The 25,982-nt window shown below is 45.3% G+C and overlaps 1 protein-coding gene across 2 annotated transcripts; it reads right to left on the minus strand.

Annotated features, from left to right (window-relative positions):
* Positions 1-225: 225 nt before the first annotated feature.
* LOC121587921 (myosin heavy chain 95F) lies at positions 226-25,210 on the minus strand. 2 transcript variants are annotated; one of them, XM_041905271.1, is made up of 14 exons: positions 24,320-25,209; positions 12,932-13,036; positions 11,218-11,477; positions 11,005-11,134; positions 9,923-10,912; positions 9,668-9,832; positions 8,536-8,759; positions 7,793-8,432; positions 7,152-7,614; positions 6,311-6,401; positions 6,021-6,160; positions 3,688-3,735; positions 2,574-2,812; positions 226-2,494 (listed from the first exon to the last, which is right to left on the minus strand). In XM_041905271.1, the coding sequence occupies exons 3-14, from the start codon at positions 11,473-11,475 to the stop codon at positions 2,103-2,105; spliced, it is 3,780 nt and encodes a 1,259-aa protein (XP_041761205.1). In that variant the 5' UTR covers positions 11,476-11,477; positions 12,932-13,036; positions 24,320-25,209; the 3' UTR covers positions 226-2,102. The 2 variants fall into 2 exon arrangements, with proteins under 2 accessions (XP_041761205.1, XP_041761214.1); XM_041905280.1 differs by lacking the exon at positions 3,688-3,735 and having other exon boundaries at positions 24,320-25,210.
* Between the last annotated feature and the right edge of the window lie 772 nt (positions 25,211-25,982).

Below are 25,982 nucleotides of genomic sequence, written 5' to 3' on the forward strand. Positions count from 1 at the left end.
AAAGAAATATAAATAAATAATAATAATAAATATAAATAATTTAAATTATAATAAATTAAAATTTCAATCCATTTTGAAACTATCGAAAGTTTTCCTGATCCATTCATTCAGCTTTCAAATATTTGAACAAGAAAACTATATGAACAATCAAGAATCATCAGCAATCAATAGAATATAATAATTTTGGTGTAAACAATATTACAAACAGAAAAGCAAATCATATGGTTATTCTTATTTGAGAGCTCTTCGATGCCACTGTTCGTCGGCTTTATTATGGTTCTGAATTACATGTTGAAATAGATTAGTGTAAAACCGTTTTAGAACACAAACAGACCATTAAAATAAATAAGACTTCCCTTTAGCTTCACTCAAATGCACAAGAACTAAAAAAACCGTTTCACAATGCTTCTTTAACTAACATAAAACTGCACACACATTCACACCACACACAAAACCAAAAAAAAAAAAAACAAAAACGAATAAAACCCCCACCGCCGGGAGGTTTGGAAATCACTTTCGCACACTCCTTCTCGCGCTCTAAATCCGTATTGTTTAGTGTTGGTTCGTTTATTTGTTTTTAGAGTTCCGTATTTTAGACTTTGTCGGCAAGCGCCTTTCGCACGGCCGTTTTGCGTTTTGCCTCTCCCGTGTTAAATATAGGCATTCAAAATAAATTCTCCTATTAAATTCTGGTTCGCATCTGCATCATCTCCTCCCTTCGCCAAGTAAATATATGTATAGAATAATAATATAATAAAGGGTTCATCAGCGCCTGGCAGCAACAGCAGTAGTAGTAAAAACCAGTCTCGATGGAAACGTTTGACGTTATTGGTTATAGTTCTTTTTTGTAGTTGTTGTTGTTTGTTTCTCTTAGTTGCTTCATTTCAATTCTCTTGCATTAACGAATTTGTTTCTACTCTCCCTTTGCCCTACTGCAGTTCCTTGTCTTCTGTTTTGATTATCCTCACAAAACGCCAAAGTTAATGCGCGCTTTCGGTCCAGACAAAAAAAAAACAACACCACATTGCACCCTACCCACGTGTTTGGGACTGTCCGTTTGGTATTGCCTGGTGTCTTGATAGTGTGCTACAGGGGTGCGTGCAAATATACTGTTTAATCTCATCCCTGCATTCTCATATGCCAATAGTAACGTTAGCTAACTGTATGGTTGTTATAATCATCGTTTACTGATTTTTTTAAAAAAAGGCACCAAAACCAACACACACACACACACACTTCGCACGCACCTACCCGGGGATTGAACCGGGCGATGGGTGAAGAAGAGCACCTAAAGCTATTCCACACACATACACACAAGTAGTTAATATGCACGCTGGCACTGGAGCGTTTATTGCGCAACTTTCGAAATGATATCAAATTGATGATTCGCAAAAAGTGTGCCGCGCTTCAACGGGTTTGGCGTGGAAAACGCTACTAAGGTACTTTTCTTCTCCTTGTAACACACACACACACACACACTTTTTCCCTGGAGGGAAACGGATTGGAATTTTTCTTCTTCTATCCAGTAGCACCATTTGGTTTGGCGTTGTTAGGACCTTGGAATGAGACAAAATTGCATACAGGCAATAACATATTTATGTATAATATGCGTATAAATATATGCAGGGGCCCGGGGAAATACGTTTTGTTTTTAAACGCTCTAAGGACCAGAATGTTGCACGTCATTTACACAGATTGGTTTGGGGGGGGAAAACTGATATTCTGCCCAGGCAGCGCGCCAAGTAGCTGCAGTGTAATAGTAATTATAATATTAATAATACTCCATTCTTTCGTAGTAAAAGTTAGTGAATGCTGGCGGAATGGAATAAAGGAATAAAGGATACTGATTAAGAATATTTAGAAGTCAACCTAGGCGCAACGGGTCTGCGACCGGGTCGGCGGATTATCATATTATTAGTCAGCCCGTGTGCCCGTGCAGCAACTTTTTGTTTTCTGCAAACGCCAACTGGGGAGGGGTTGACTTAAATTTAGCTAAAACACAAAAAAAGCGGAACTTCGCAAGATGGGGTTGGCGGCGCCCTGGGGAGCAGGGGAACCGGAATCGCCCACCAGGGCCAGTCCCTCGAACGCCCGCCCGTCGGCTACTTCCTAGCGCTCAGTCGATTGTACGGTTTGCCGCCGTGCTGCTCCCACTCGCGGTTAAACTCGTGCTCCAGGATTTCGGCCCCGCGCTTCCGCGTCAGCGCCGTCTCCTCCAGGCTGAGCTCGCACATCTGCATGTCGTCCTTGCCGGCCACCAGCAGTATCGGCGGCTTGTCCGTGTGCAGCTCCATCTGGCGGGCCACGTACTGGCCGTCGAAGTGGGCGAACCACCAGCTGCGCTTGCTGTCGTCCGCGTTGGCCGCCGCCGTGCCGATCTCGGCCGGGCCGCCACCATTGCTCGGCCGCACGAACGGTATGCGGAAGTAGCGATGCACGCTGCCCGTCGGCACGATTTCCTGCTTCGGCGTTAGTCTCGGCGGCGAGCGGGCCGCTAGAAGAAGACAACAAACAACCCCTCCGTTAGTGGTTTGCTGGGGGAAGAGCTTCTCACAGCTTCTCAATCCACTTACCGGCCTCCATGACGCTGCGCGGTGCCCGCTCGTTCTCGTCCATCGTCGTGCGCTTGCGGTTCTTTGCCTTCCAGGCGTGGTACACCTTCAGCCGGCGGTGGAACTCGTGGCGGCACGCCTCGAGCAGCTCGATGTCGCAGCTGGTGTTGATCGCGTCCCGCAGCTCCGAGTACTTCCACTTAGACAGGTCGTGCTTCTGCTTCTCAACCAGCTGCTGTTGTGCACGGATCGCTTCGGATCTGGCGTAAAATCATTGGCATGGAATAGAGAGGGGAGTGAAAAAGAAAAATATTAGCGACAATTGTTCACTACTTTGTTGCCGAGAGATGTCACAAACCATACGGCACCCTTTTTAGAATTTGCAATAAATTAGGCAAAAAAAAAGAGATGCCGTAGAGTTTTGGGAGTGACAGAGAAAACAAGAGATAGTGAGAGAGCGAGAAAGATGAAAGGAGATGGATTTAAAAAGATGAATGAATTAGATTAGGGTATGGACGTAAAAAATATCTTATATAATTCATTTTCAAAATAGGAGCTGTATGAAAAGGAATGAAAAGAAAAACAAAAAATCAACTTATCAAACAAAAAACACTCGCTTTTTAACATTTTTTTTTGTATGTACAGTCTTGTTTTTGTACAGGAGACACATTTGCAAAGGGAGCGGAAAAGACTTGAGCGCTCCTGCACTTAAAAATATTAATTTCGTACAACTGTGCAGCAAAACATCTCCAAATGAAATAGGAGACACAAAGCGTTTTATGTTTTCTCCAATTGAATGTACACAATTAAATTTCAATAAAATCAAAACAAAACCATATCGTACATTGTAAAACCTTAATAAGTAAAACAAAGTGGAAAAAATAACACAACAGTAAAGAAAAATTACAAAAAATAGATAAACAATCGAACTTAAATGGTACAAAAACAGTATGAAAAATATTTCTGCACAAAAAACAAACAGAGGAAAAAAAGAAGATGGACAGGAAGGAAAACACGGGACAGAGGAAAACGGGAACGAAAGGTGCACATGTATGAGTGTGTGTGTTTTGGTGAGATAAAGAGAGAGAGAGAGAGATAATGTGTGTGTGTGTAATGTAGTATTTTACAAATGTACCTTATCAATCGGTTTGCGTTGCCCAATGGCGTGACCTCTGGCGTACCGCTGGAGAAAATGGGAGTTGAAACAAACGCATTGAAACAAAACGTAGTTAAAATAGAAATGCTGGTGATTGTGTTTTTTTTTTAACGGGCGGGGTCGGTGCGAAGAGCTAGAAATGTGTAGGTGTCGGTGTGTGTGCGTGTGTCTGTTGTTAAACTATTGCGTACAGCTAGTAGCATACAATACGACCCAGATGGCAGGAGCGGCGCCGAGTAGTGGAGTTAGAAACAGTATGCAGTCGTTAGGCGTCATCCATCAATTATGTAACGTTGGTAGGCTTGGGTAGGGGAGGTGTCGTCAAACGTTACGATTTGTTACATGGGGGAGGAGGGGGGGGGGTTTAACTGTTGTTACGTAACGCAAAATAAAATGTATGATTTTGTTTCGAATAACAAATGAGTAATAAACGAGGATTGAGCTGGTCTCTTGGGATAGTCGTCAACTCGTACGACTTAACAACATGCCCGTCATGGGTTCAAGCCCAAAATAGACCGTGCCGCCATACGTAGGACTGACTATCCTGCTATGGGGGAGGAGGGGGGAGTTAATCCAAAAATCATTGAAAGCCAACCCCATAAGTAGTACAGAGGCAAGCCTTGATCGACAACAGTTGTTGAGCCAAAAAGAAGAAGAATAAACGATGATTCTTCTGGGCGACTTCACAACCTTCGCGGTTATGCCGGTCTAAAAGAGATCTCGCTACTTTATATGTACTACGTTGCCGAACAGTCCTTCATTTGGACGGAAAAACTTAACACAAGGTCGTCGCAGTAACGTTGTATTCCGTTACTGTGACGACGCACAGTGTGCGTGCCACTTGATTGTTCAGGCAGGCATTTGATGATAGTAGCATGCGATTCGCAAGTGACGACACGCGATTGGAAACAAATGGCACAAAAATCATCTGTAACGCTGTAAACAGATGTTATACCAATCCAACTCCTTACAAACCCAAATCGTTTCAAACAAATTGGAGAAGGAGTTGTTGCAGTCAGTCGTTTTTTGGTCAGAGTTTATCATTAGTCGTAATTTTATAAATACATCGAAAATGAAGCAGATTATCTTACAAATATTACCGCTTTTGTTCGTAGTTTAAAAGACATGCGTAACATGTTATGTGAAATAGAATAATTAATTTGATGATCTAATCTAACATCTACAACAAAGAAACATTTAAAGTCACATCTAAAGCCAAAGAAACATTTCTGGAAAGATGGACATATTGATGGAGTACCAGGAAGATGGCTGGATGATAAACGCTTCTTATGATTGTGAGGCAAGAACAATGCAAACCGTGCTGAGGATCCGATTATCAGAATACTTTTGAATTTGATTGCTGCATGGGACAACTTTACTCTATATAAAATAAAATGCAATTTGTTTTTGCTTCATTTAAAAAATTGAGAATATACCAGAAAAAAAGTTTACACAATATTTTGTTCAATAAACTAAGCTATTGGAGGGAGGTGGGGTCCAGCAGTTACGTAATTAGGGGGAAGGTGGGTTTCTCCAACGTTACAGTTTGTTACACCAGAGGGGGAGGGGGTTGAAAATTTGCAATTTTTGCGTTACGTAATTGATGGATGACGCCTTAGAGGACACGAAACGTTGGTTAGAATAGTGGAGCGGCTCTGTATACTCCCAAATACTATCCGGTAAACGATTGCAGATGCAAAGAGGTCTGACGGGGATTGTGAGATGGTGTGTTATTGTAACGAATAGTGATTGAGTTAAGAGCGACAAAGGTACGGTGGTAATTACACAGTGGTTAGTGAAGAGAAGGGAGGCAGAGATAGCGGAGCAGGCAATTTAGAGTTCTTCCTAGAGCTACGCAAACGCTAGATACAAGTTATCCAGGGAAAGGTGGACACCAAACTCTCCAAAATCTGCTACCGAATGATACGCCGTGAAAGGAACCTACGTTACATACAAATGGAACACACATTTACCCAACCAACAGACCCGAAATACCGCAACGTTAGCTACCCCACACCAATAAAATGTACAAAAAGCAGAACTAGCGGAAGCAATACGACCCAGGGGACAACACGCAAGTACACGCCGAAGCAGCCGTTGTTAGAGCGAAGCAAATGTTAGAACGAACTAAACGAACAACCGATTGATGCGCAAGATGGTCCACCCCACCCACACCAAAATGGTTAGTGCTTTAGCGCTAAAGACACACAGACACACACACGCACGCGCAAACACGCACACACGGAGGATGGACACGGTTCCAACCCAGCGTGGCGGTGTGGCGGCGGCGGCGGCGATCGCGGTTTGCATACTTTCTCAGTGCGGGCGGGCTGTCCTCGACCTGCCCGTTCGATTCCTGCGCCAGACGGAGGGCCAGCTCGTGGTCGCGACGCTCCTGCTCCAGCTGCTGCCGGTACTGTATGTCCTCCTGCGCTTCCTTTTCCAGCTGTGCCTGAGTAGGTGGTAGAACAGAGTGCCGATTAGCGTACGGTGGTGGTTCGGTGCGGTTCGTGCCGGTCAGTTGCCGGGCGCGCTCCTCCTGGTCGAGCAGCGACCGGAGCTCTTTGGCCGCCATATTGAACGCGAGGGCGGATGACAGTACCTGCAGTGCGAGGGCGGCCTTCCGGTCCTCACCCTCCTGGCGGAGGCGCTTCGCTTCCTCTTCCTTGCGGCGGGCCTCGATCTCCGTTTTGCTGTGCGGCGAAAGTGGAATGAAAACAAAAATATTAAATATTTTTCCACATTTATACTAAGAATCGTTAAACATTCTTAGTATAAGAATCAACAGGGTTTCCAAGCCAGATTCGAATTGGAACATCTGATTTTCAACAGCTGTCATGCATTGTATTCGAATCACAATAAAGTTTAATTTCTTACACATGATTTTCAACACATCATAAAGAACTGTCAAACCCAATACAGCTTTAGACGTGTTGAAAATCACGTGGAAGAACTGAAACATAAGCGTGATACAAATACTAATAACAATTTACAGGAATTCCAAGTCAGTTTCGAATGTAACCGTTGTTATTCATCGCGTGCAAGATGTTATTCCACATCAGTCTTATAGGTCTTTTTCATCATTATAATTTTTAATTTCCTCAGCATGATTTTCAACGCATCTCATGCTGGATTGAGTTTGACTTTGTGATGTGTTGAAAATCATGTGTAGAAACTGAAACTTCATTATGAAGCAAAAACACCATTTGAAAGCTGTTGAAAAATATCTTGGAGGCGGTGAATTCGGCCCATTCGAAAGTGACTTGGAAAACCCTATAACAACAATACTTATAACAATGCAAATACTAATGACGAAAAACATTTGACAACTGTTGAAAAACATTTCGCAAGGAATGAAAAATGCTGCATACATTGGAAGTTGACTCGGCAAACCCTATAAACCACATGCCAAAAGCAGTGGCCTGGTGCTATATTTCGCTTACCGTTTCCTGTTTTCTTCCTCCTCTCTGAGGCGCCGCTCTTCCTCCTCCTTCGCACGGCGCTCTGCCTCGAGCGCGAGCTTGATCTTGTTCAGCCGCTCCTGCTCCTCGGCATTGCGCTGCTCCTGCAGGCGGGCATTGATCAGCTTCATGTTGGTGTCGATGCTGCGCATAATGTCCGCGTACTGCTGGTCGATGGCGGCCGCCCCGATCGACGGGTTCGCCCGTATCTTCGCGACGGCGGCGGTCAGCGACGCCTGCACGTCTCGTATGTTGGCCTGCATCTTGTCCCGGTCCGCCTTCAGCTGCTCGGCGATCGCGTGCATCTTGCGCAGGTTGTCCTCGACCGCCTTGATCTTGGCGATGCCCCGGTAGCGGGGCTGGTGCTTCTTGCGCACCAGGTAGCCGCGGATCGTTTTCTGCAGCAGCACGACCGATTTGTTCCGGAAGATGATGCGATTTTTCACTGCACAGTGGTGGGGAAATGGGGGCAAACAAAAAACGCAATGTGTTAAGTGTTAGGGTTCGTACGTACGCGGTGAATGAACCGGTAGGAAAATAAAAGCACAAAAGTAAGAGCAAAAATTAGAGATAGAAAAAAATAATAAACAAATCATATGCTGATGGGATGGAAGGCTGCCTACGTTTGATGACGCAGATCGCTGCGAACGCCGACTTGATCCAGCGGGAGCGGATCAGCCACTTCTTCACCTTCGCCACGATCGCCTGCAGGTTCTCCGGGTCCGAGCGCATGATGCGATCGAACTCGACGAACTTGCCGGGGCGGAAGAACACCTTCGTGATGCCGAACTTGAACTCGTTCGAGTTGAGCTTGAGCGACATCAGCATCGCCTCGCAGAAGGTGCGCGGCGCCAGCCGGGCCAGCTCTGGCGGCAGGTAGCTCTTGTACATGTTGTACAGCTCGTTGAACGGCACGCGGGACGGGTAGCCGTACTCCATCAGCTCCAGCACCGAGTTGGTGCCGGAGTACTTCAGCTGGGCCAGCGCCAGGCTGCCCTCGAACTCGTGGTCGATCATGCGGCTGTTCGGCTTGATACAGCGGATGAAGTTGGTGCCGTTGTTGCGCAGCTTCTCCAGCAGCTCGCCCAGCTGCGACCGGAACTTCGACCCGACCGAGATGAACGACAGCTTGCCCACGTTCATGGGCGACTTGCCGGCGCCGCCCCCGCTGAACAGTGCGTTGAGCAGCGCGTTTTCCGACTCCTGCACCAGCCCCTCGAGGGACGCGTGCAGCGCATCGTTGTTCTTTTCGATGAACTGATTCTGAAGATGGTAGGTAGTAAAAATAAGCGAATTATAAATGGTGTTGTAGCCATCAGAGAAAGGAGCAGACAAGAGTGGTATTAAAAAATATCACAATCCTTACCGTATTGTAGCACACGGCACCGGCAAAGTGGCGCACCAGAAATCCTTCATCGTCGCGCAGCGAACGGTGCGCCTTCAGCCGGGACGCTCTCGGGAACGAGAGGCGGTAGTGCCCGTTCCAGGCCGAGTGTACCTCGTTCGTAAAGTGTGCGTACGACGGTCTCGGCAGCTTCGACTCTTCGTCCAGCAGCGTAAAGATGCCGTTCGACTTAGATTCAATCAGCTCTGGAAAAGTGGAAAAGCGATGTGCGAAATTAAACCGTTGTTCTGCATTCAATTTTACAGGGTTTCACACTTTATCTCAAGACCGCGGGACCCCTTCCCGAATCTGTCTTAGCCAATGCCAAGACTGCGGTATGATGCTTGAAAACGTTGGTGATACCTGAATGCATCGGATGCAATTCTGAATCTGCGGCACATTTCTCGAACACACTGCTCCACGCCGAGGACATGGGGTTGAATATTTTTTTGCACGTATAACCTTTTTGCACATCAGTGTGTTAGAAACACCCAATTATTCATTATTCAAACTCAATCTAGCTTGAGACGTGTTGAAAATCATGTACAGGAACTGAACTATTATTGTGATGCAAATATAACATTTGACAGCTGTTGAAAAATATCTCGCAAGCAATGAAAACTATTGTTGACATTCTAGATTGACTCCGAAAACACTGCACTTCTATTGCCAGGTGGAGAAGTGTGTGGTATATTGACGAGTATTATGCTAATGAATTCGCTTCATATTTACACAGACATTTACAATTGTGGTGACAATAAATCTAGCGGAAATGTCTAAATGTGCAACAAGCTCTTCCTAGACACAATTGTTCATTTTTTTCAGTTTCTTGTATGCCCTTGATATCAGCAGATTTGCGTGGGTGGACCCATACGTTTACTTTTCATACAAATTATATGGCAAATAGCCTCCCACATAACGAGTGAATCATTGGAACGTATACACGTTATGTGTGGTTCTACTGTATTCGCAATGTTCCGAGATAAATTATTGGATATCCTCATTTGCCCGAGTAATGTGGAATATTTAGAGAGGTAGTAACAATTTAATTTACATTAGTCAAATCATATTCATGACAATCATCGCGCCCTCAACCATCGTCCCCAGTACGTACCTATGATGTCCTGATTGTCGGTGTACTTAATTTCCGGCACGTTGAGACCTTCGCGTGCGTACAGCACCTGTTCGGCCGCCAGAATGTTGTCGTCGAAGAACTTCTGCAGCTTCTCGTTACAGTAGTTGATGCAGAACTGCTCGAACGAGTTGACCGTGAAATACTCTGTTGGAAGGAAAGAGAAAGAAAAAACCCGGGAAAATCATTTAAGCTGCAAAGAAAACGAAAACACGGACAGGCGGGTTCAGGCCGTACCGAAGCCGGCAATATCGAGCACGCCGATGTAGTAGCTGGACGCCTGGAACGGGATGTTCTGGTTGATCAGCGACACGATGTGGTCGAACAGCTTCGAGTAGAGCGCTTTCGCGAGCGCGTCCCGCGCATTGTTCGCCTCGTACACCTTCAGCATCACCATGATGACCGTGCCCTTGATGCCGCCGCCCTTGCTCTTCATCACGCGCGACATCAGCGCCTGCCGCAGCTCGGACGGGTCGACCCCGATCAGCCGGGCGGTCACGTTCAGCGACGGTTGCGATTCCTGCGTGATGCGGCAGCCCCCGTTCGAGTCTTCCGGGTTTTCCTCGAACCGGATGTTGCCGAGGTGCAGGACGGCCGCCACCAGCGAGTAGATCTGCGTCCGCTCCGCCTCGCTCAGCCCGAGCCGGCCCAGCGCCTCGTCCAGCTGCCGGAAGTCCTCGTAGTCGTCCAGGATCGGGTCCTTCAGCGGGCCCTTGGCCGCGTGCACGCGCGACTTGTGCCCGGCCGGTATGCGCGACTCGGTGTGCGGGTGCGTAAAGTACTGCGTGCACCCGCACAGATACCGGTAGTCGTCCGGCTTGGTGAGGGCGAGCCGCTCGCGCAGGGCCGGCGGGGCGCCGGCACACAGCAGATAGAACACGTGGTAGTTCCGCTCGTCCGGGCTCTGCGTGCAGATGCGGCTCTTCTCCAGCAGGTAGTGGGAGATGTGGCCGCCCACCACCTGGCACCGCTTGTCGTAGTGCACCTCGATGAACTTGCCGAACCGCGAGCTGTTGTTGTTGCGCGTCGTCTTCGCGTTGCCGAACGCCTCCAGGATCGGGTTCGCGTCCAGTATCTTCTGCTCGATCGGGCCGGCCGCCGCGACCGAATCGCACAGGAACTTGAGCAGATACTTGGTGCTTTCGGTCTTGCCCGCGCCCGACTCGCCGGACACGATGATCGACTGCGACATCTTCAGCACGCGCATATCGCGAATCGCTTTGTCGGCTGGGTATAACCGAAAAAAAGAAACGAAACGAAACAAACGAAGCGTGGGTATGGATAGGCCAATGTGAACAGCGAAAGACGCACGCCCTTACCGATTGCGTACACGTGTGGCGGCAGTTCGCCGATCGATTTGCCGCTGTAACGCTTCAGCGTGGCCGTCGAGTACAGGTCCGGTATTTCCTTGTACGGATTGACCGCGATCAGAATGTTCGCCACATAGGTCTGTGCAGAAGTTGAACGAGAAGAAAAAAACAATATTAATCTCTGTTGCAAGTAAGAAGTAATCAACAGCGCAGCACACTTACATAGATCTTGTCCTTGTAGTAGCGGTTCCGGATGTTGTCCAGCAGTGTGGCCTCGTTCAGAAACATCAGCTCGCAGTTGTCATCGTTGTCCGAGGGCCGCTCGCACGAAGGAAAGATGTCCTCCGGGATGCAGCTTCGCTTCGGCAGCTTGCTGTCGACCGGCTGCACGTCGTACTCGGACGCACCGATCTCGGTGATGCGCCCCTGTATGTAGCCATCCTGTATGTCGCGGGCCCACACCAGCTGTGAGTCCAGCATTTCTGGAAAAGGCAACCGAACCATTTTAGAAAATTACGTATTACGCTACTTTTGCCTTTTTTCTTTTTTTTGGGCTTACAAATGTTAAAACTACTTCAAAAACATTCTAATTTATGCATTTTATGTTTTATATATAATTTGAAATGTTACTCTTTTCTCGTTTCCTTACTGTTACTCGGCTTACAGTGGTTTCCAAGTCAGTTTCGAATGTACACGCTATGTTATCCACCGCGTGCAAGATGTTAATCAATATAAATCGGATATTTAATTTACATCATGATAATTTTTAATTTCTTCTGCATGATTTTCACCGCACGTCTCAAGCTGGATTGAGTGTTACAGTTCTTTGTGGGGTGTTGAAAATCATGTGTATGAACTGAAACTTTACCGGGTTTTGTAAGTCACTTTCGAATGTGCATATATTTGTTCACCGCCTCTTCTTCTTCTAATGTTTAGTTGACCGATTGTATGCTCCTGTGGCAGGTTATTCCACAAACAGAGCTATGACTGTCATTTTTGGAATAGAACGGAGTCTATATAGAAATAGAACGGAGACTAGAGTAAAAACTTTTCTTTTCTTTTTTTCTCCTGTCATGGTTTTATGTATTTTTCAACGCTCTTATCGCAACTCTGTTTTTATATTTTAATTTTATTTCTATTTATATTTCTTTTAAACTATTTTTTTGGAATATGTTTCTTTTGGTTTTTATTATTGGTCTTTTACCGAATGTTTTATTTACGATTAAATGTTTTATTTTTTGACATATTTTCCCGTTTTGGTGTGTTTATTTTTTTCCTCGGAGTGATAGTTTTATTTTCCGTGAGTGAGTGTATTTTTTTCTTGTTATTTTTACCAGTTTGACTAATACTGTTGCTCAGTCTCTTTCGTAGATGTCCGCCTCCAAGATGTTTTTCAACACCTATCAAATGGTGTATTTGCTCGGAAATGAAATTTCAGTTTTTACACATGATTTTCCACACATCACAAACCACTGTCAAACTCAATCCAGCTTGAGACGTGTTGAAAATCATGTTGAGGAAATTAAAAATTATAATAACGGAAATGAAATGTAAGATCCATGTGAAAAAACATCTCGCACGCGGTTAATAACAATATTTACAATCGAAAGTGAATTCGAAAAAACCTGTAATGATGTTCATATTCGAATATTCCTTGGAAAACTCTGTATCTGTAGTATCACTTGTTGATTTTTACATTTGTTTGTTCGATTTATGTGTTTGCTCATTTCATTTACCAAATAATCTATTTCTATTATGATGGAAAGCTCTCTATTATTCATTTTTTTCAAATAATTTTATAATTACTAATTCAGCTTTAAATACACGAGATGACCATCGCTTTTCAATTTCCAATCGGAATGTTTGTGATTTTCTGTTGCTGTACGCAGCCAGCAACTGCAAGCAAGGCTCGCAGTAAAGGTCACACACTACTTACTTGCAACTGCACGCTTGTTGGGCGGACCAGTTGGGCAGCTGCCTGTTTAGTCACTGTTGAACTGTAGCTACTATCTCCCCGGTCGCTTTTGGGGGGCGGTGGGCACTACACATGCGGATGAGGACGACGACGACGACGACGACGGCCCGGTACACGGCGGACAGGGAGGAAAAAAGAGAAATCACACATTTGAAATTAAAACTTGATTCAAACGGTGGCGGAAAACTGGAACATACAGTTTCCCCACATGCCCCCACCCCCCGGCCCTCTACCCTTTCCACAAGCGATACCCCCAATCATCCCCCGCGGTCGCACCAGAGAGGTCGTTTGCTTGCTTTGTTGCGGGTTTTGCGGAAGTGAAAACACGTTTACACAAAAAAAAGCCAACAGCCCGCCTCCACCACACTCCCCCCCCCCCCCCCAAAACCACAACAACAAAAAAGCTTACCACAAACAAACTTTAAGCTCACACACACATATATACACGGAAGCATTCGCTTTTAAGGGAAATGAGCATACTTTTCCGATATTGGTTACGCTTCTTTCCTCATTTTCTCTTTCAAACCGTACAACTCCCCTCCCCTATAACATCGCACCCAACGAGCCTGTAGATTGTGCTCCACACTGCCACAAATAAGGGGGGTGTGCAACCCTTGCACACCTGTGAATGGGGCAAATATTCATGCGCGTTTGGTCGCTCGCGCTTGCATCGCGCTGGACTGGGCGAGGGATCGCGCGCTCGATCTATTATCACACGCGGCGCACCAACACATACACACACACAATATGCAATTTAATAGAAAGAGAAGGGGGCCAAAAGACAACAACAAAAATATTGAAAAAAATATGTCGAAAATATAAAGAGAAAATTTCTCTCCCCTCGCTGAATGAGTGATGAAGATGGTTAGGATTGATGATAAGGCACTGAAGTTAGGGGGGAAAAAGAAACATAAAGACTTTGCTTTATGCTCCGAAAATTGCTCCTTCATCGATCAAGCATTTCTAGAAGCATCCAAAGGTTACAGTGAATAAGCAGGGAAGAGGGCACCATAGAGAGAGAGAGAGAGAGAGTTAGAGACCGTAAGGCATGGTGGAGGAAGAGGAGCCATGGTAAGTCTAACCTGATTAGGGCATAATGCCACAAGCCGCACCACAAAAAACATCGTAGCCCGGAACGGAACAGCGACTCTCTTCGACCGGTTTTGCACAATTAGCCCTCTGCATATAACCCCTTACATTTCTCCAGCCACACACACACACATGACTCATAATGATCTTCGGGGAAACGTGTCAGCTCAGATCGTGTGAGTGAGTGAGCTTAATTCTATAAATTGAATGCCGTAAACTAACCCATTTTCCTATTGCGCATGCAAGCGCAAAGTAATAGCGCGCTGTTCTGGCCGGGCCACGCTCGGGAGGGATCTTTTCAGCGGAGCATGATGCTGTGGACCGCAAACAAATGGGCGGTGAATCATCGCCATCATCATCATCATCATCGTCATCATCATTACCATTACCGGTGCTGTCGGGAAGGTGTTACAATATGGATACAACTGCAATGCAACACTGTCAAACGGCGAGAACCAGTGAAGCAGTAGCTCTGTCGCCAGTGGTCGCAACGTTGTGGCGCAATCAGGTGGCAAATTGTGATGGTAAATAACAGGTAATTTGTTTCGCAAATAATTTCAACAATTTTTTGTTCGATTTTGAAAAATACAATTCGTCTCTATTCCGTATACGTCATACGCGTTTTTGGGTAGATAGACTCAACTGTTTGAGGTGAGTCATTTGGAACCCGTTAGTGACCGCGGACACTAAACCAGCTTTCGTTTTTTTTTTAACTTTTATTCAAAATAATACGAAATAGAAAATACTCTACGTGCTGCCGTTCTTACGTAATTGCTATTGATCGTCCATCACTAGGATTATAAAGGCGGAAAAAACTAAAAAATATCTTTCGAAATACAACTTGGAATCAACAAATTAGTATGATATTATGAAAATATAGGTGATCCCGAGTTTGGGCCGGTCTGGTGGTACAGTCGTCAACTCGTACGACGTACAACATGCCCGTCATGGGTTCAAGCCTCAAATAGACCGTGCCCCCATACGTAGGACTGACTATCCTGCTGTGGGGGGATCAATAAGTCACTGAAAGCCAAGCTCACTTCACTAAGTGAGTACAGGCAGGTCTTGAGCGACAGCGGTTGTAGTGCCAAAGAAGAAGAAGAAGAAGATCCCGAGATACGACTGTATTTGGGACCAAAACAATGTGTCAAAGCAAGTCTAATCAAAGTCAAGTGTTCGACAATGTATTAATTTTATTCCAAAAGTCGTTCACACGATATAAATATTCAAGTTTGGGTAGTTGAAGAATCTTCATAAATGTGTATTTCTGACAGGTTTTAAGAGTTTGGTAAAGTTTGGCTGATGATCTTCTTGGTTTATCTTGGCTTACTTGTTGCTTTAAGACCCAGGATGGAAAAGATCAAATGATAATAATAAAAAAGTAGTTACACACGGCGTGATTTCGAGCTTGGGTTTTAAATGGGATTTAAAGCTATTTAGATATTAAATAATTCTAAAAAAACTAAACACAAAAAACCTTTAAATCACTTAGTTTAAAACATATATTCTTCTTCTTCTTCTTTTGGCTCAACAACCGTTGCCGTTCAAGGCCTGCCTGTACCACACTACTTGTGGGTTTGGCTTTCAGTGACTTATTGATCCCCCTCCATAGCAGGATAGTCAGTCCTACGTATGGCGGCACGGTCCATTTGGGGCTTGAACCCATAACGGGCATGTTGTTAAGTCGTACGAGTTGACGACTGTACTATGAGACCGGCCTTTACCTCGCCAAAACATATATTACGTCAGTAAATAACTTAAACCTACAGATATTCCCTGATACACGCTATACGCGTTATTACGTGATTTTAAACTTTACAGCTCTTTTAACACGTTGTACTGACACATTCAATGTGAAATGCAAATAAATTCTTTATTGGTTGAATTAAAAAATGTCAAGGTACTATATTATAATCTGCAGTTGCAATCAGATTAATTTAACTAATTTAGTGGCTGACTGTAATGAAGGGCTAGATCCATACTAGTGATGGGAGCTCGGAATCAGAACTACCCGATTTGGATTTCGTCTCCGGAAATGATTTCTATTCCAGTACTGAAATCAGAATAGGTTCGGGAATCGGCTCTGGAATCAGAATCGGCTCCGGAATCGACCCCGGAATCGGCTCCGGAATTGGAATCGGTTCTGGAATCGGACTAGATCCCGGAATCAGAATCGACTCCGGTATTCAGGCTCCGAAATCGGAATAGGTTCCGGTATCAGAATTGGCTCCGGAATTCGATTTGGTTCCGGAATAGGAATTGGCTCCGGAATCCGATTTGGTTCCGGAATAGGAATCGGCTCCGGTATTGGAATCAGAATCAGCTCCGGAATCGGACTAGATCCCGGAATCAGAATCGGAATCCGAATTAATTCCGGAGTAGGAATCGGCTCCGTAATCAGAATTGGCTCCGGAATTGGAACAGGTTCTGGAATCAGAATCAGCTCCGGAATCGAAATAGATCCGAAATCAAAATCGACTCCGGAGTTCAGGCTCCGAAATCGGAATAAGTTCCGGTATCAGAATTGGCTCCGTATTCGGAATCGGCTCCAAAATCGGAATTGGGTTCGGAATTATAATTCTCTCCGGATTCAGAATCAGCTTTCAAATCGGACTAGGTCCTGGAATCAGAATTGGATCCGAAATCGGAATTGGTTCCGGAATCGGAATTTGTTCCGGAATCGGAATCAGTTCCGGAATTTGACCCGGCTCCCGAATTAGAATCGGTTCCGGAATTTGAATCGGCTCCCGAATAGAAATCAGCTACGGAATCGGAACCAATTTAGGAATCTCATTCAAGCACTACTACCCGGAATCGAATCCACAAATAATCGGAGCTAATCGGAATCGATTCCCAGCAAAAGTTTTTATTCCATCACTAGTCTATACGATTCGACTGTACCACCGGTCCGACACGGAACTTTTAGAACTTCAAAATTCAAGCTTTGCGGATTATTCAAATTTACTAAATTGCATAATTGCGCATCATGCACACGCCAATTGACGAAACCAAATGATTATCCTGACTCAAGGCGACCCTAATATTGGAAACATGCTTGTAACATAATGACGTTAAAAAAGTACAAATATAAACTAATATTTTTCAGGCTGAAATACTGAGGGTAGTTTTGCGTTTGGTTTTGTATGGAGTGATGATATGATTTCAGTCGCGAACTGTCAAACTCCATACCAAACAGCTGGTTGATAACGTAAAAGCCCCCATAATTGGAAGCTTAGGTATAAGTAGGATAGGTTTGGTAGGTTAATTTGATTTAGCAGCCGCCAAAACAATTCGGTCTAGCTTCAAACTAGTTTTTTTTCTTTCTAATGGTCAATTCTTGCGCGTGTGCTCCCACGTGCTGGCGGGTAGTTGCTCACCACTGCCATTTCGGGGCGTAAGGTATAATGGCGTAAAGTTCAGTCGCAACCAGCAGCGGCAACATCATCCCTCCGAGGCGAGGGACGCACGAATGCTTCCCACCTTCCTTCCCACGCTGCCCCCGCTCTCAATCGCTCATCGACCACCGCGTCGTCCGGCCGTTGCAACCGTCGGCTTGCTGTTATTGCATCGCGTTTATGCCACCCGACCCCGACACGGTTGGATGGGTTTGCTGGAGCGCGCGCGAGCGGCCAAGCACAGCCATTGTGGGGAGCGAGGCAAATTGAATGCGAGTGTGCGAGGAGCGAAAAAAAAAGAAAGAAAAAAACAACATACCCACACACACACACACACACCGGTTAGGAGGGCACAATATAGGATAATAAACAATTGGCAGGCCCGGAGGAGTGCGCGTACCGGATTTGGATGTGCATTTGTATGGGCCCGAGACACACACACACGCACGCGGACAAGACACCCATGTAAGTACATTTGGGGGTTGTGTATGTGTGTGTGTGTGCTTTTTTTCTCTTTTGTTGCTCTCCAGAGAGCTCATGATTGCCCCATTTTATGTAAAAAAAAGGTTTCACTGAGTCGTTCTTACCCCGCCCTCCTTCCTTCACTCTGGTGTTTGAAACCACAATATCGCCCCCGGTTCCCGCTCATTCCTTCCCGCAGCCCTGTTGTTTTATGATTGCGCTGCACCTGGTTTCGCATGTTGTTCGGGGCAGCCGCACAAAACAAAGCCGAAACTCCCACGTGAACACAACCTAGGCAAGCTAGTGGAGCCGGCAGGCCCTCCAGTTGCCGTGGTGAACAATTAGTGTAGGCAATGGCTGTGTGTCCGCGCCCGACCTGGTGTGTACGTGGTTTCCTGCTATCGCTGCTTGCTTCTTTCTCTTTCTCTCGCGCTCTGCCCTTTCTTCCGGCGCAGACTAGGCGCATGACGTCGATCGGCAAAAGATAAAGGGTTACAATCATGTTACAGGAATCTCGTTTCTTTGAAATTGTGTGCCTTGTACCTTCCGCCCTTCTTGCGGGATGGTGGTTTGCCGTTATTTGGTTTCGTTGGTGATGTGTGAAAGAAAAATTGACAGGCAAGATATGCTACCAGCACCGCCAACTGTATCTTGATCACATGTTCGCAGCCGCGAGCCTATTGGCGGCCTGCCCCCTGCGTTATCAACAAAGGCTGACCACCACCCGGGCTGAAAAGGAACCGGAAGCGACCGAAAAATGCTGCTCCGCTAGTCGTTTCAATTTCTGCACCCCCCCCCCCCCCCCACTTTCGCATTCTGCCACCCAGCCACACTGGAATGGGGAAGAGAGCGTTATGGGGCGATCATCATCATCCCGGGGAGGAGCCCCAGCATTCTTCAACTCCTCGTCCGGCCGGTATATGGAGAGCCCCGTTTAAAACGGGCTTCCCTAAAAGCAAAAAGCAAAAAACTGGGTAAAATAATAACAAAAAAAAAAAGATAGAAAAGAAAGTACTGAACCGGCCTATGCGCCATACAGTCGTGCGCGGTACAAAAAACACCGCTAGGTTTTCTTGCCGTTTTCATCCCCCACCTTCCCCAACTCTACCGAATTTTCAGGAGGGAAATGGGCACATGGAGCAGGTTTTTGCTTCTTTTTTTTTTTTTTTTTTTTTTGGCGGCCAATTCGGCACCCGAGCGCGTTCAGTCGATGGGGCGGAAACGATGGCACGGACGGTGACCGAAAGAAAGCGCGCGGCCCAAAGTGTTTCGATTTTTCCCGATTGTTGCCTTGGGCCTTGGGCTGTCGATAGCGCAACGCCGCCGAACTGTGCGAGAGATAGGAAGTAATCATTTGATGGTGCGTTTTTGTTGTTTTTTTTTTTTTTCTTCATTTTGTTAATGTAACACGTTGGGCAACGCGGTTGGGCGAAGCGGTGGGTCCCAGCCGTCTTCACTTCGGCACCCCGTACTGTACAGGGAATTTAACAAATAATAATAATATTTTGCACTGCAAGCGAACGTTATTTCGGCTTGATGGGTTTAATTTTGAACAAATTAAATAATAACATACAGGTCGGCTGAAAAAAAAAACCGACCCCTCCAATTCCCCCGACCTCAAAACGAGACTTTTTTTAGCGAGTTTAACTAACATACAAACAAAAGAAAGAAAGAAAACAAACAAACAAATAAATAAAGCTGCTTTTTGTGTAGAAAATTAAAAAAAAAAAAACAAGCAGACAGTTTTGATAATATAGATGAGTGTGTATGTTGGGTAAGTATCATCAAAAGGGTTGATTTGCAAATGACAACGGTGTACTGAAATAGCAAAGTAAACCAATTTTGTTTACAACTGTATCCGATATTAGGCCTGATTCTATTGTTTTGCTGGATTCGCGTCTAGTCGAGCAAATTGAATCGATTGCTTTTTTCTTAAATATGCTTATCATGTAAGAAGTCTGGTGGGTAAAATCAATCAAGACAGGAACACGATAACGCAGCAGGCGCCCAAATATCCAGAACACTCGGAGGTACGAAAATATGCTCAAAGAATTGAACAGTAAGCCAAAAAATAAGAATTTTTATCTATTCATATCTAATTCCATCGAACTATCCCTTTTATTTTCGTGTTGAAAATATCGCCTTTATGTCTTTAAATCTTTATTTTCTTTATAGCAGAGAAAAGTGTAAACTTTTACTACAGATAAAAAGCCAAATAAAATCGAGAACGACTGGCTTGAATCAAAATTATGGAATCGAATAAAGCACAAAGACAATTTCATGCATCAAACTCCATTACATGTTCTATAGATACCTAAAAGCCGCTTTTAAAAGCTATTAGAATAGAGGTACCGTATTTTAGCGTGTATAACGACCCCCCTGTTGAATTATACGATATTTTTTGAAAGTTTTTTTACTTTCGATGTTCTAAAATTCAACCTCACCAACACGTTGTGAATACTACTCATTGGTCACTGTCAATGTCATAATTCTGACTGAAACAAAATATATGTCAGCGTCACGGACTCAACTGTGATGACCAGAGGTGATACTCAAAACGATTGGTGTGATCAATACATGTTTCGTTGCGATCAATGCTTGGTCAGTCACTTTGTTATGACTTTTTTATTGTGCTCAGTTCTTCAAAATGTCACATAGTGACATAGTCATGACTAATTCCGAATGAAACAAAATCGTGTCAGCGTCACGAGCTCTACTGTGATGATCAATGGCGAGACTCAAACAGTTCGTGCGATCATCACATGCTTGGTGACAATTTGTGCAACCAACTCTTGCTCATTCAATTGGTCGCGACATTTTCTGTCGGTGATCATCACGATAGTCATGGGAGATATGCGAAGCGTGCGAGTGGTTCCAAGACAAAAAATGAGCATTCTTTTTTGCTCAAATGCTTGATCATTCTACCCAACAGACCATCAAAGCACACAGAGCGAGACAGCACACTCATTTTGTTGTTTAAGAATAATCGCCAAGTATGCGCCACTGATTATCAAGGGAGAACACGTCATGATCTAGTGAGTGACTAAGATTTGAGTGTTATAAAAAATGTCACCAAGCATATGTTGGTCGCACCCACTGTTCTCACCCCTGATCGTTTCAGTTGGGTACGTGAGCCGATTTGAGCTTCGTTTCAGTCATGAGTGTTGGTCACTGAAACGGTGGCATTTGGCAGCACTGTTCACAGCGAGAAAAAGTCATGATTATGCTTGCAGACAGCTCAGTTTGTCAGTCAGGGTATCGCGTTGGTCTCAAGCACTCGCATGCCGCACTTTCATTCAAAAAAAAAAAAAAAAGCTACGAAATATGTTTATGGTCACGTAATGCTCATGTCATTATGCAGCACTGACTACCAATCTATTTGAGATCAAATTTGTTTGCCTTTCGTGCCATTTCTAGTACAAGTACAAAGGGTTCAGTTCAGTGTACCTTCGTGTTCTTTTCGTATTTACTGAGCAAGTCCTAGGGGTCCTTAGGGGGTCCTTTTTAAGGATTTGAATCACCAATTTAAAGATTATTTCTTTGTATGAGCGATCAATTGTTTCCTCAGTTTCCAAACTTCTTTGCTTTTCTTTGCATTCTCCAGTATTATCTTTGTGGATAGTCATACACCAGACTACAGGCGTCCCCCGAGTTACGACCTCCTCGAGTTACGACGATTCGCAGATACGACGATTTTGATTTTGACAGTTAAAAGATGTCAGTGACAAGAAATTGATGTATTTTTTGAATTTCTGGGCTGATAATCGTTATACACACATTTCCAAAGATTCCACAATTACCCTATCTTGAATATCTATATTGTGTACGGCTTTTAAAATATAATTATTACATTATCGAACATTATTTTGAATAAAATACACGATATCATAAATTCCAACTCTTCAAATTCGATTATAAACTTAGTATTCATAGATATTCGACATACGACTTTTTCGACTTACGCCTTGCTTTGGGACATTTTTTCGGTCCCAAATACAGTCGTATCTCGGGGACACCTGTATTTTTGTATATTTTCAAAGTATGCAATGTATATCAATGTCTCAGGTGTAATAGAGAAATTACTACCCGTGTTTTATGACCGTCTTAACCTGATTTTGGTCATTCTGGACCTCAAAGGGCCAATGACCGATCGATAACGACCGATAGTTCATTCTGTGCAATGGTTCACCGATGAACAGGTTTTGGTTCATTTTTAGCCAAAATTTGCCACTGGGGGACCGTTGAAATTCGTTTTTGTTCATTTCTGAATCATTATTGTTCATTTTGGTTAATTTTTTATCCATTTCATAACATTTTAGTTTCCTGGGTCGTGTTATGCATATAACTGAAGTTCATTTTTGTTCATCAAGTTCATCGCAAACTATCGATCATCATCGATCGTTGGTCAGAAAGGGCCTCCCTGTTTTTTTGCTAACAATATTTCACAACAGTTATTGTGGTTTTTGTGACAATGAGCTCAGGGAGCATTCGTCTTTCTCTCGTTCAATGTAACGATTGGCGGATGTCTAGATTTCATGCGCCCCGTATGCCTATTTATGTGGAAACAACTGAACATAAAAAACGTCTCGCGAAACTGCTAAAACCCCCGACAATGTACCAGACAAGTTGGGTTGAAATGTAACAATTTGCTTTGAACAGCAATAATTTGTGGTCGTAAAAACTCCCCATCGCAAGACCATCGCGGGTTGCTTCTTCCCGGTTCTCCAGTTCTTCGCCTTCGTCGCTCTGAGTCGCTCTCTTTTTGCGCTTATCTATCAAGGCGGGCAGGTGTGTAAGGGCCCCTCCTTGAGTCCGTTTGTTCTTATCAACCGTCCCACCCTTCCTTTCCCGCCGACCGACCGTTCGGTAGTATTTCGCGATTCCACGATAAGGAAGCGCACACGGTACAATCTTTATGACGAACGTGGTGATGATGATGATGATGATGTGATGGTGGCCAGTCCGCAGAAGTGTCAACCCCAGTCGGCTGTTTCCTACTCCTTTCACCCCCTGCTGCCCACCAGCGGCGCAGTGGGTGGGGAGGGGGTTTGGGAAGCGATCGTACCGTACCACTTTGCCACTTGACTTTCCGATTACCGGGAGTTGGTGTGTGTGTGTGTATGAGGACTTGGGTGTGGGATGTAGTGGTGGGAGCATGGAATCGGACCTAGATGATTCCGATTCCGTGTTCGGAATCAATTCTGGAGCCAATTTCAGAGCCTATTCTGATGTTGGAATCGATTCTGATTCCGGAGTTGATTCCGGAGATGACACTGGAGGCGATTACGATTCCGGAGTTGGCTCCGGAATCGATTGCAGAATCGGAATCGGCTCCGGATTCAGAATCGACCTGGGAATCGCATTTTGCTCCGGTAACAGAATCAGAATTGACTCCAGAATTGGAATTAACTCTGAAATGAGCATCAGTTCTTTAATTGAAATAAGAAGTTTCAGAAGCGACATCAGTCCGGGAATCTCCATGAGATTGGATCGTTTACAAGTAAATGTTGATTCTTTGCGGCTATCAATATGTAGCTGCATTAGACGCCAAACGCCTTTTCTTGATGAATATGGCGAAAACAACTCCGATTTAGGAGCCAATTCAGATTCCAGAGCCGATTTCGATTCCGGAACCGATTTCAATTCCGGAGCCAATTCCCGAATTAATGTCGGAAACAGATCCCGGACCTAAGAACTGATTTCAGAAAACTTAATTGTTCCCATCACTAGTGTGGATGAAGATAGAGCCACTAGTGTCCCACTTCAATTTGCGGGAACCACACACACACACACACATGCACCATCGACGGCTCCAGAACATTACCCGCCGGGCCCGCCGTCGAAGGAAATCGACCGTCTTTCTTTGAAGGGCTTTGTTGCCGTTCTCCACTCTCTTCGCCGCCGTGACTCAGGTCTCTATGCAGCCGAAGAAGGGGCGCCACTCGAAAAGGGTTTCTTCAACCACCACCTCCACCTACCACCCGTCCCCTCCAACACCCCCCCACCCCCCCCGGAGAGTCGGGTGTGGGGAACGGAATGGGAGATAATGCATCTCTCGTTTGCACTGCTACTTCTTCCAACCGCTTTTCCCCCTCCCCGGTTGTCTCTTTAGCAATGGTGCGATACGCTGGACATATGTGTGTGTGGTGGTTTTAAAAAGATGAAAACTGAAATGAATGAAAAGTCAGACAATCAAACGCTACCCCAATCCCGGGGGAATAGGGGGAACGTACATACACAAGCATATATATACACACATACACGCATACAGCAAACCCTGTCATGGAGAGCACAAAAACGGGTGTAAAGAGCGGGGTGGGTTGATGGCGGGCGGATTTCGGGAAAATAGGGCATTACTTTTATGATCATATGTGTTACTTGGCACGGCAATTGCTTCGCTTACCTTCTTACCGGGACGAATCGGCCGGTTTCCCGTTCCACTATCGGTTCCAGTACACACACACACACTTGCAGCCGTACCGTTCTCTCGCCGAAGCCAGTTTAGTCATGCAGCGAAGCACCCGGGTGGATGTGGGGGAAGGCCCTGCCTGGGCCCGGTGGAAATGCAACCAGCCCTGTGTGGGCCCGGCTGTGCGTGTGTGCGTGGTGCTCGCTGTATAGCTGTGTACGTGTTGTGTGTTGGCGGTTGATTGATGGAAAATGGCTCGATGCGGGGTGGTGTGCAGTGGACAGACACAGAATGCGGGGACGATGGCAGCCCGGCCTTCGAGGTGGGAAGCCCTACGAGGCTGGTGCTGTTTTCGGAAAACTCGAACCACGGCAGGAATCGGTACCGGCTGGGGCAGCAGGAAGAACACCCCTGGAAGCCGGAACGCGTCACACGACTCCACCTACTTGCCCACACACGCACACACGCAAGCAACAAAAAAAAACCCAAAACACAACAGAACGGCACAGAACTCACTCCGTTTACTTGTTTTCCTTCGCGGTTCTTCTTCTCCCTCCCCGACGCCCACCGGTGCACCAAAAACCGGGCAGATGAAAGCAAAATACAGCAGCTGTTTCGCTCCGCGATCCGTATATGTGTGTGTGTGTCAGTGTCGGGGCTGCTACTTCACATACTTCACGGACGATGGAAGCCGTGTTTTCCACTAAGAAATAAGAAAGGGGCACAATAATATGGCCAGCACCAGCACCACAGTTGCCGCTGCGGGAGACACCGCGAAGAGGAGACACGCACGCGTCTAACCTCCGGAAGCCGAAACGTACGAATGAACGGGACGGCGAGTAAGCCAGTGAAAACTTTCCACGAAGGCATTCCCCCTCCCCGCCCCGTTCTAACGAGCAAAGTGACAGCTGGATGACAGCGCCGCCAGGACCAGCAGGTTGGGCCAGCCGGGCACCAGCTGACAGTTCCGGGCGCGGCCATTTTCTTGATTCATGTTTTGAACAGTTGTTGGTGATGTTTGATTTTTTTTAAGTGCGCTGCTCTATTTTAATATTATAATATTTGAAATATCGATGCAATTATCTGATGAAAATTGAATAAACTAATGCAGTTTTTTTTTATTGAAATGGAAACTGCTTTATCCTTTTAATTACAGTTGAGCGCCGTTCATCTGCCCAAATAGCCAGCTCGAACTCCATAGCTGATTTGGGGCTGTTTAACGAAAAATCGTTCCGATGTCGAACTTTGTGGGTAATTAAAGGCCTTGTTAGACAGAGGAATATACTATCATTTCTTTATCGGCATTCATCTGTCAAATTTAGGCTTTGACTTAAAAATACCTCTCGTACGTGTAATAAGGCAAGATCCCCAATAGCCAACTCGTACTTTATAGCTGATTTAGGGCTGTTTAACGAAAAATCGTTCCGATATCGTACTTTGTGGCTGATTAAAAGATAGACGGTACTTTGCGGAACTATGGAGCTTATTAACAGGCACATGGTACTCTTTGGAACTTTGCGGCTGATTAACACTATGTGTAGGGTTCATGGTGGAACTTGAAGGCTTGTTAAGAAAGCGTACCGAACTTGGTGGAACTTTATATGCATGACATCGGTACGAGATGGATCTTGTCAAATTGTCAAAGTCTAACGCCATC

Source organism: Anopheles merus, chromosome X (assembly GCF_017562075.2).
Source record: "Anopheles merus strain MAF chromosome X, AmerM5.1, whole genome shotgun sequence".
Taxonomy (NCBI): Eukaryota; Metazoa; Arthropoda; class Insecta; order Diptera; family Culicidae; genus Anopheles; species Anopheles merus.

Bases quoted from the DNA above. Each gene is read 5' to 3' on its own strand.
- LOC121587921 (XM_041905271.1), bottom strand. From the start codon at position 11,475: ATGCTGGACTCACAGCTGGTGTGGGCCCGCGACATACAGGATGGCTAC. The intron at 11,135-11,217 runs GTAAGTGTGCTG...ACTTCTGCACAG, and splicing joins ACTACAAGGACAAGATCTAT to ACCTATGTGGCGAACATTCT. The intron at 8,760-9,667 runs GTACGTACTGGG...CCACTTTTCCAG, and splicing joins CGACAATCAGGACATCATAG to AGCTGATTGAATCTAAGTCG.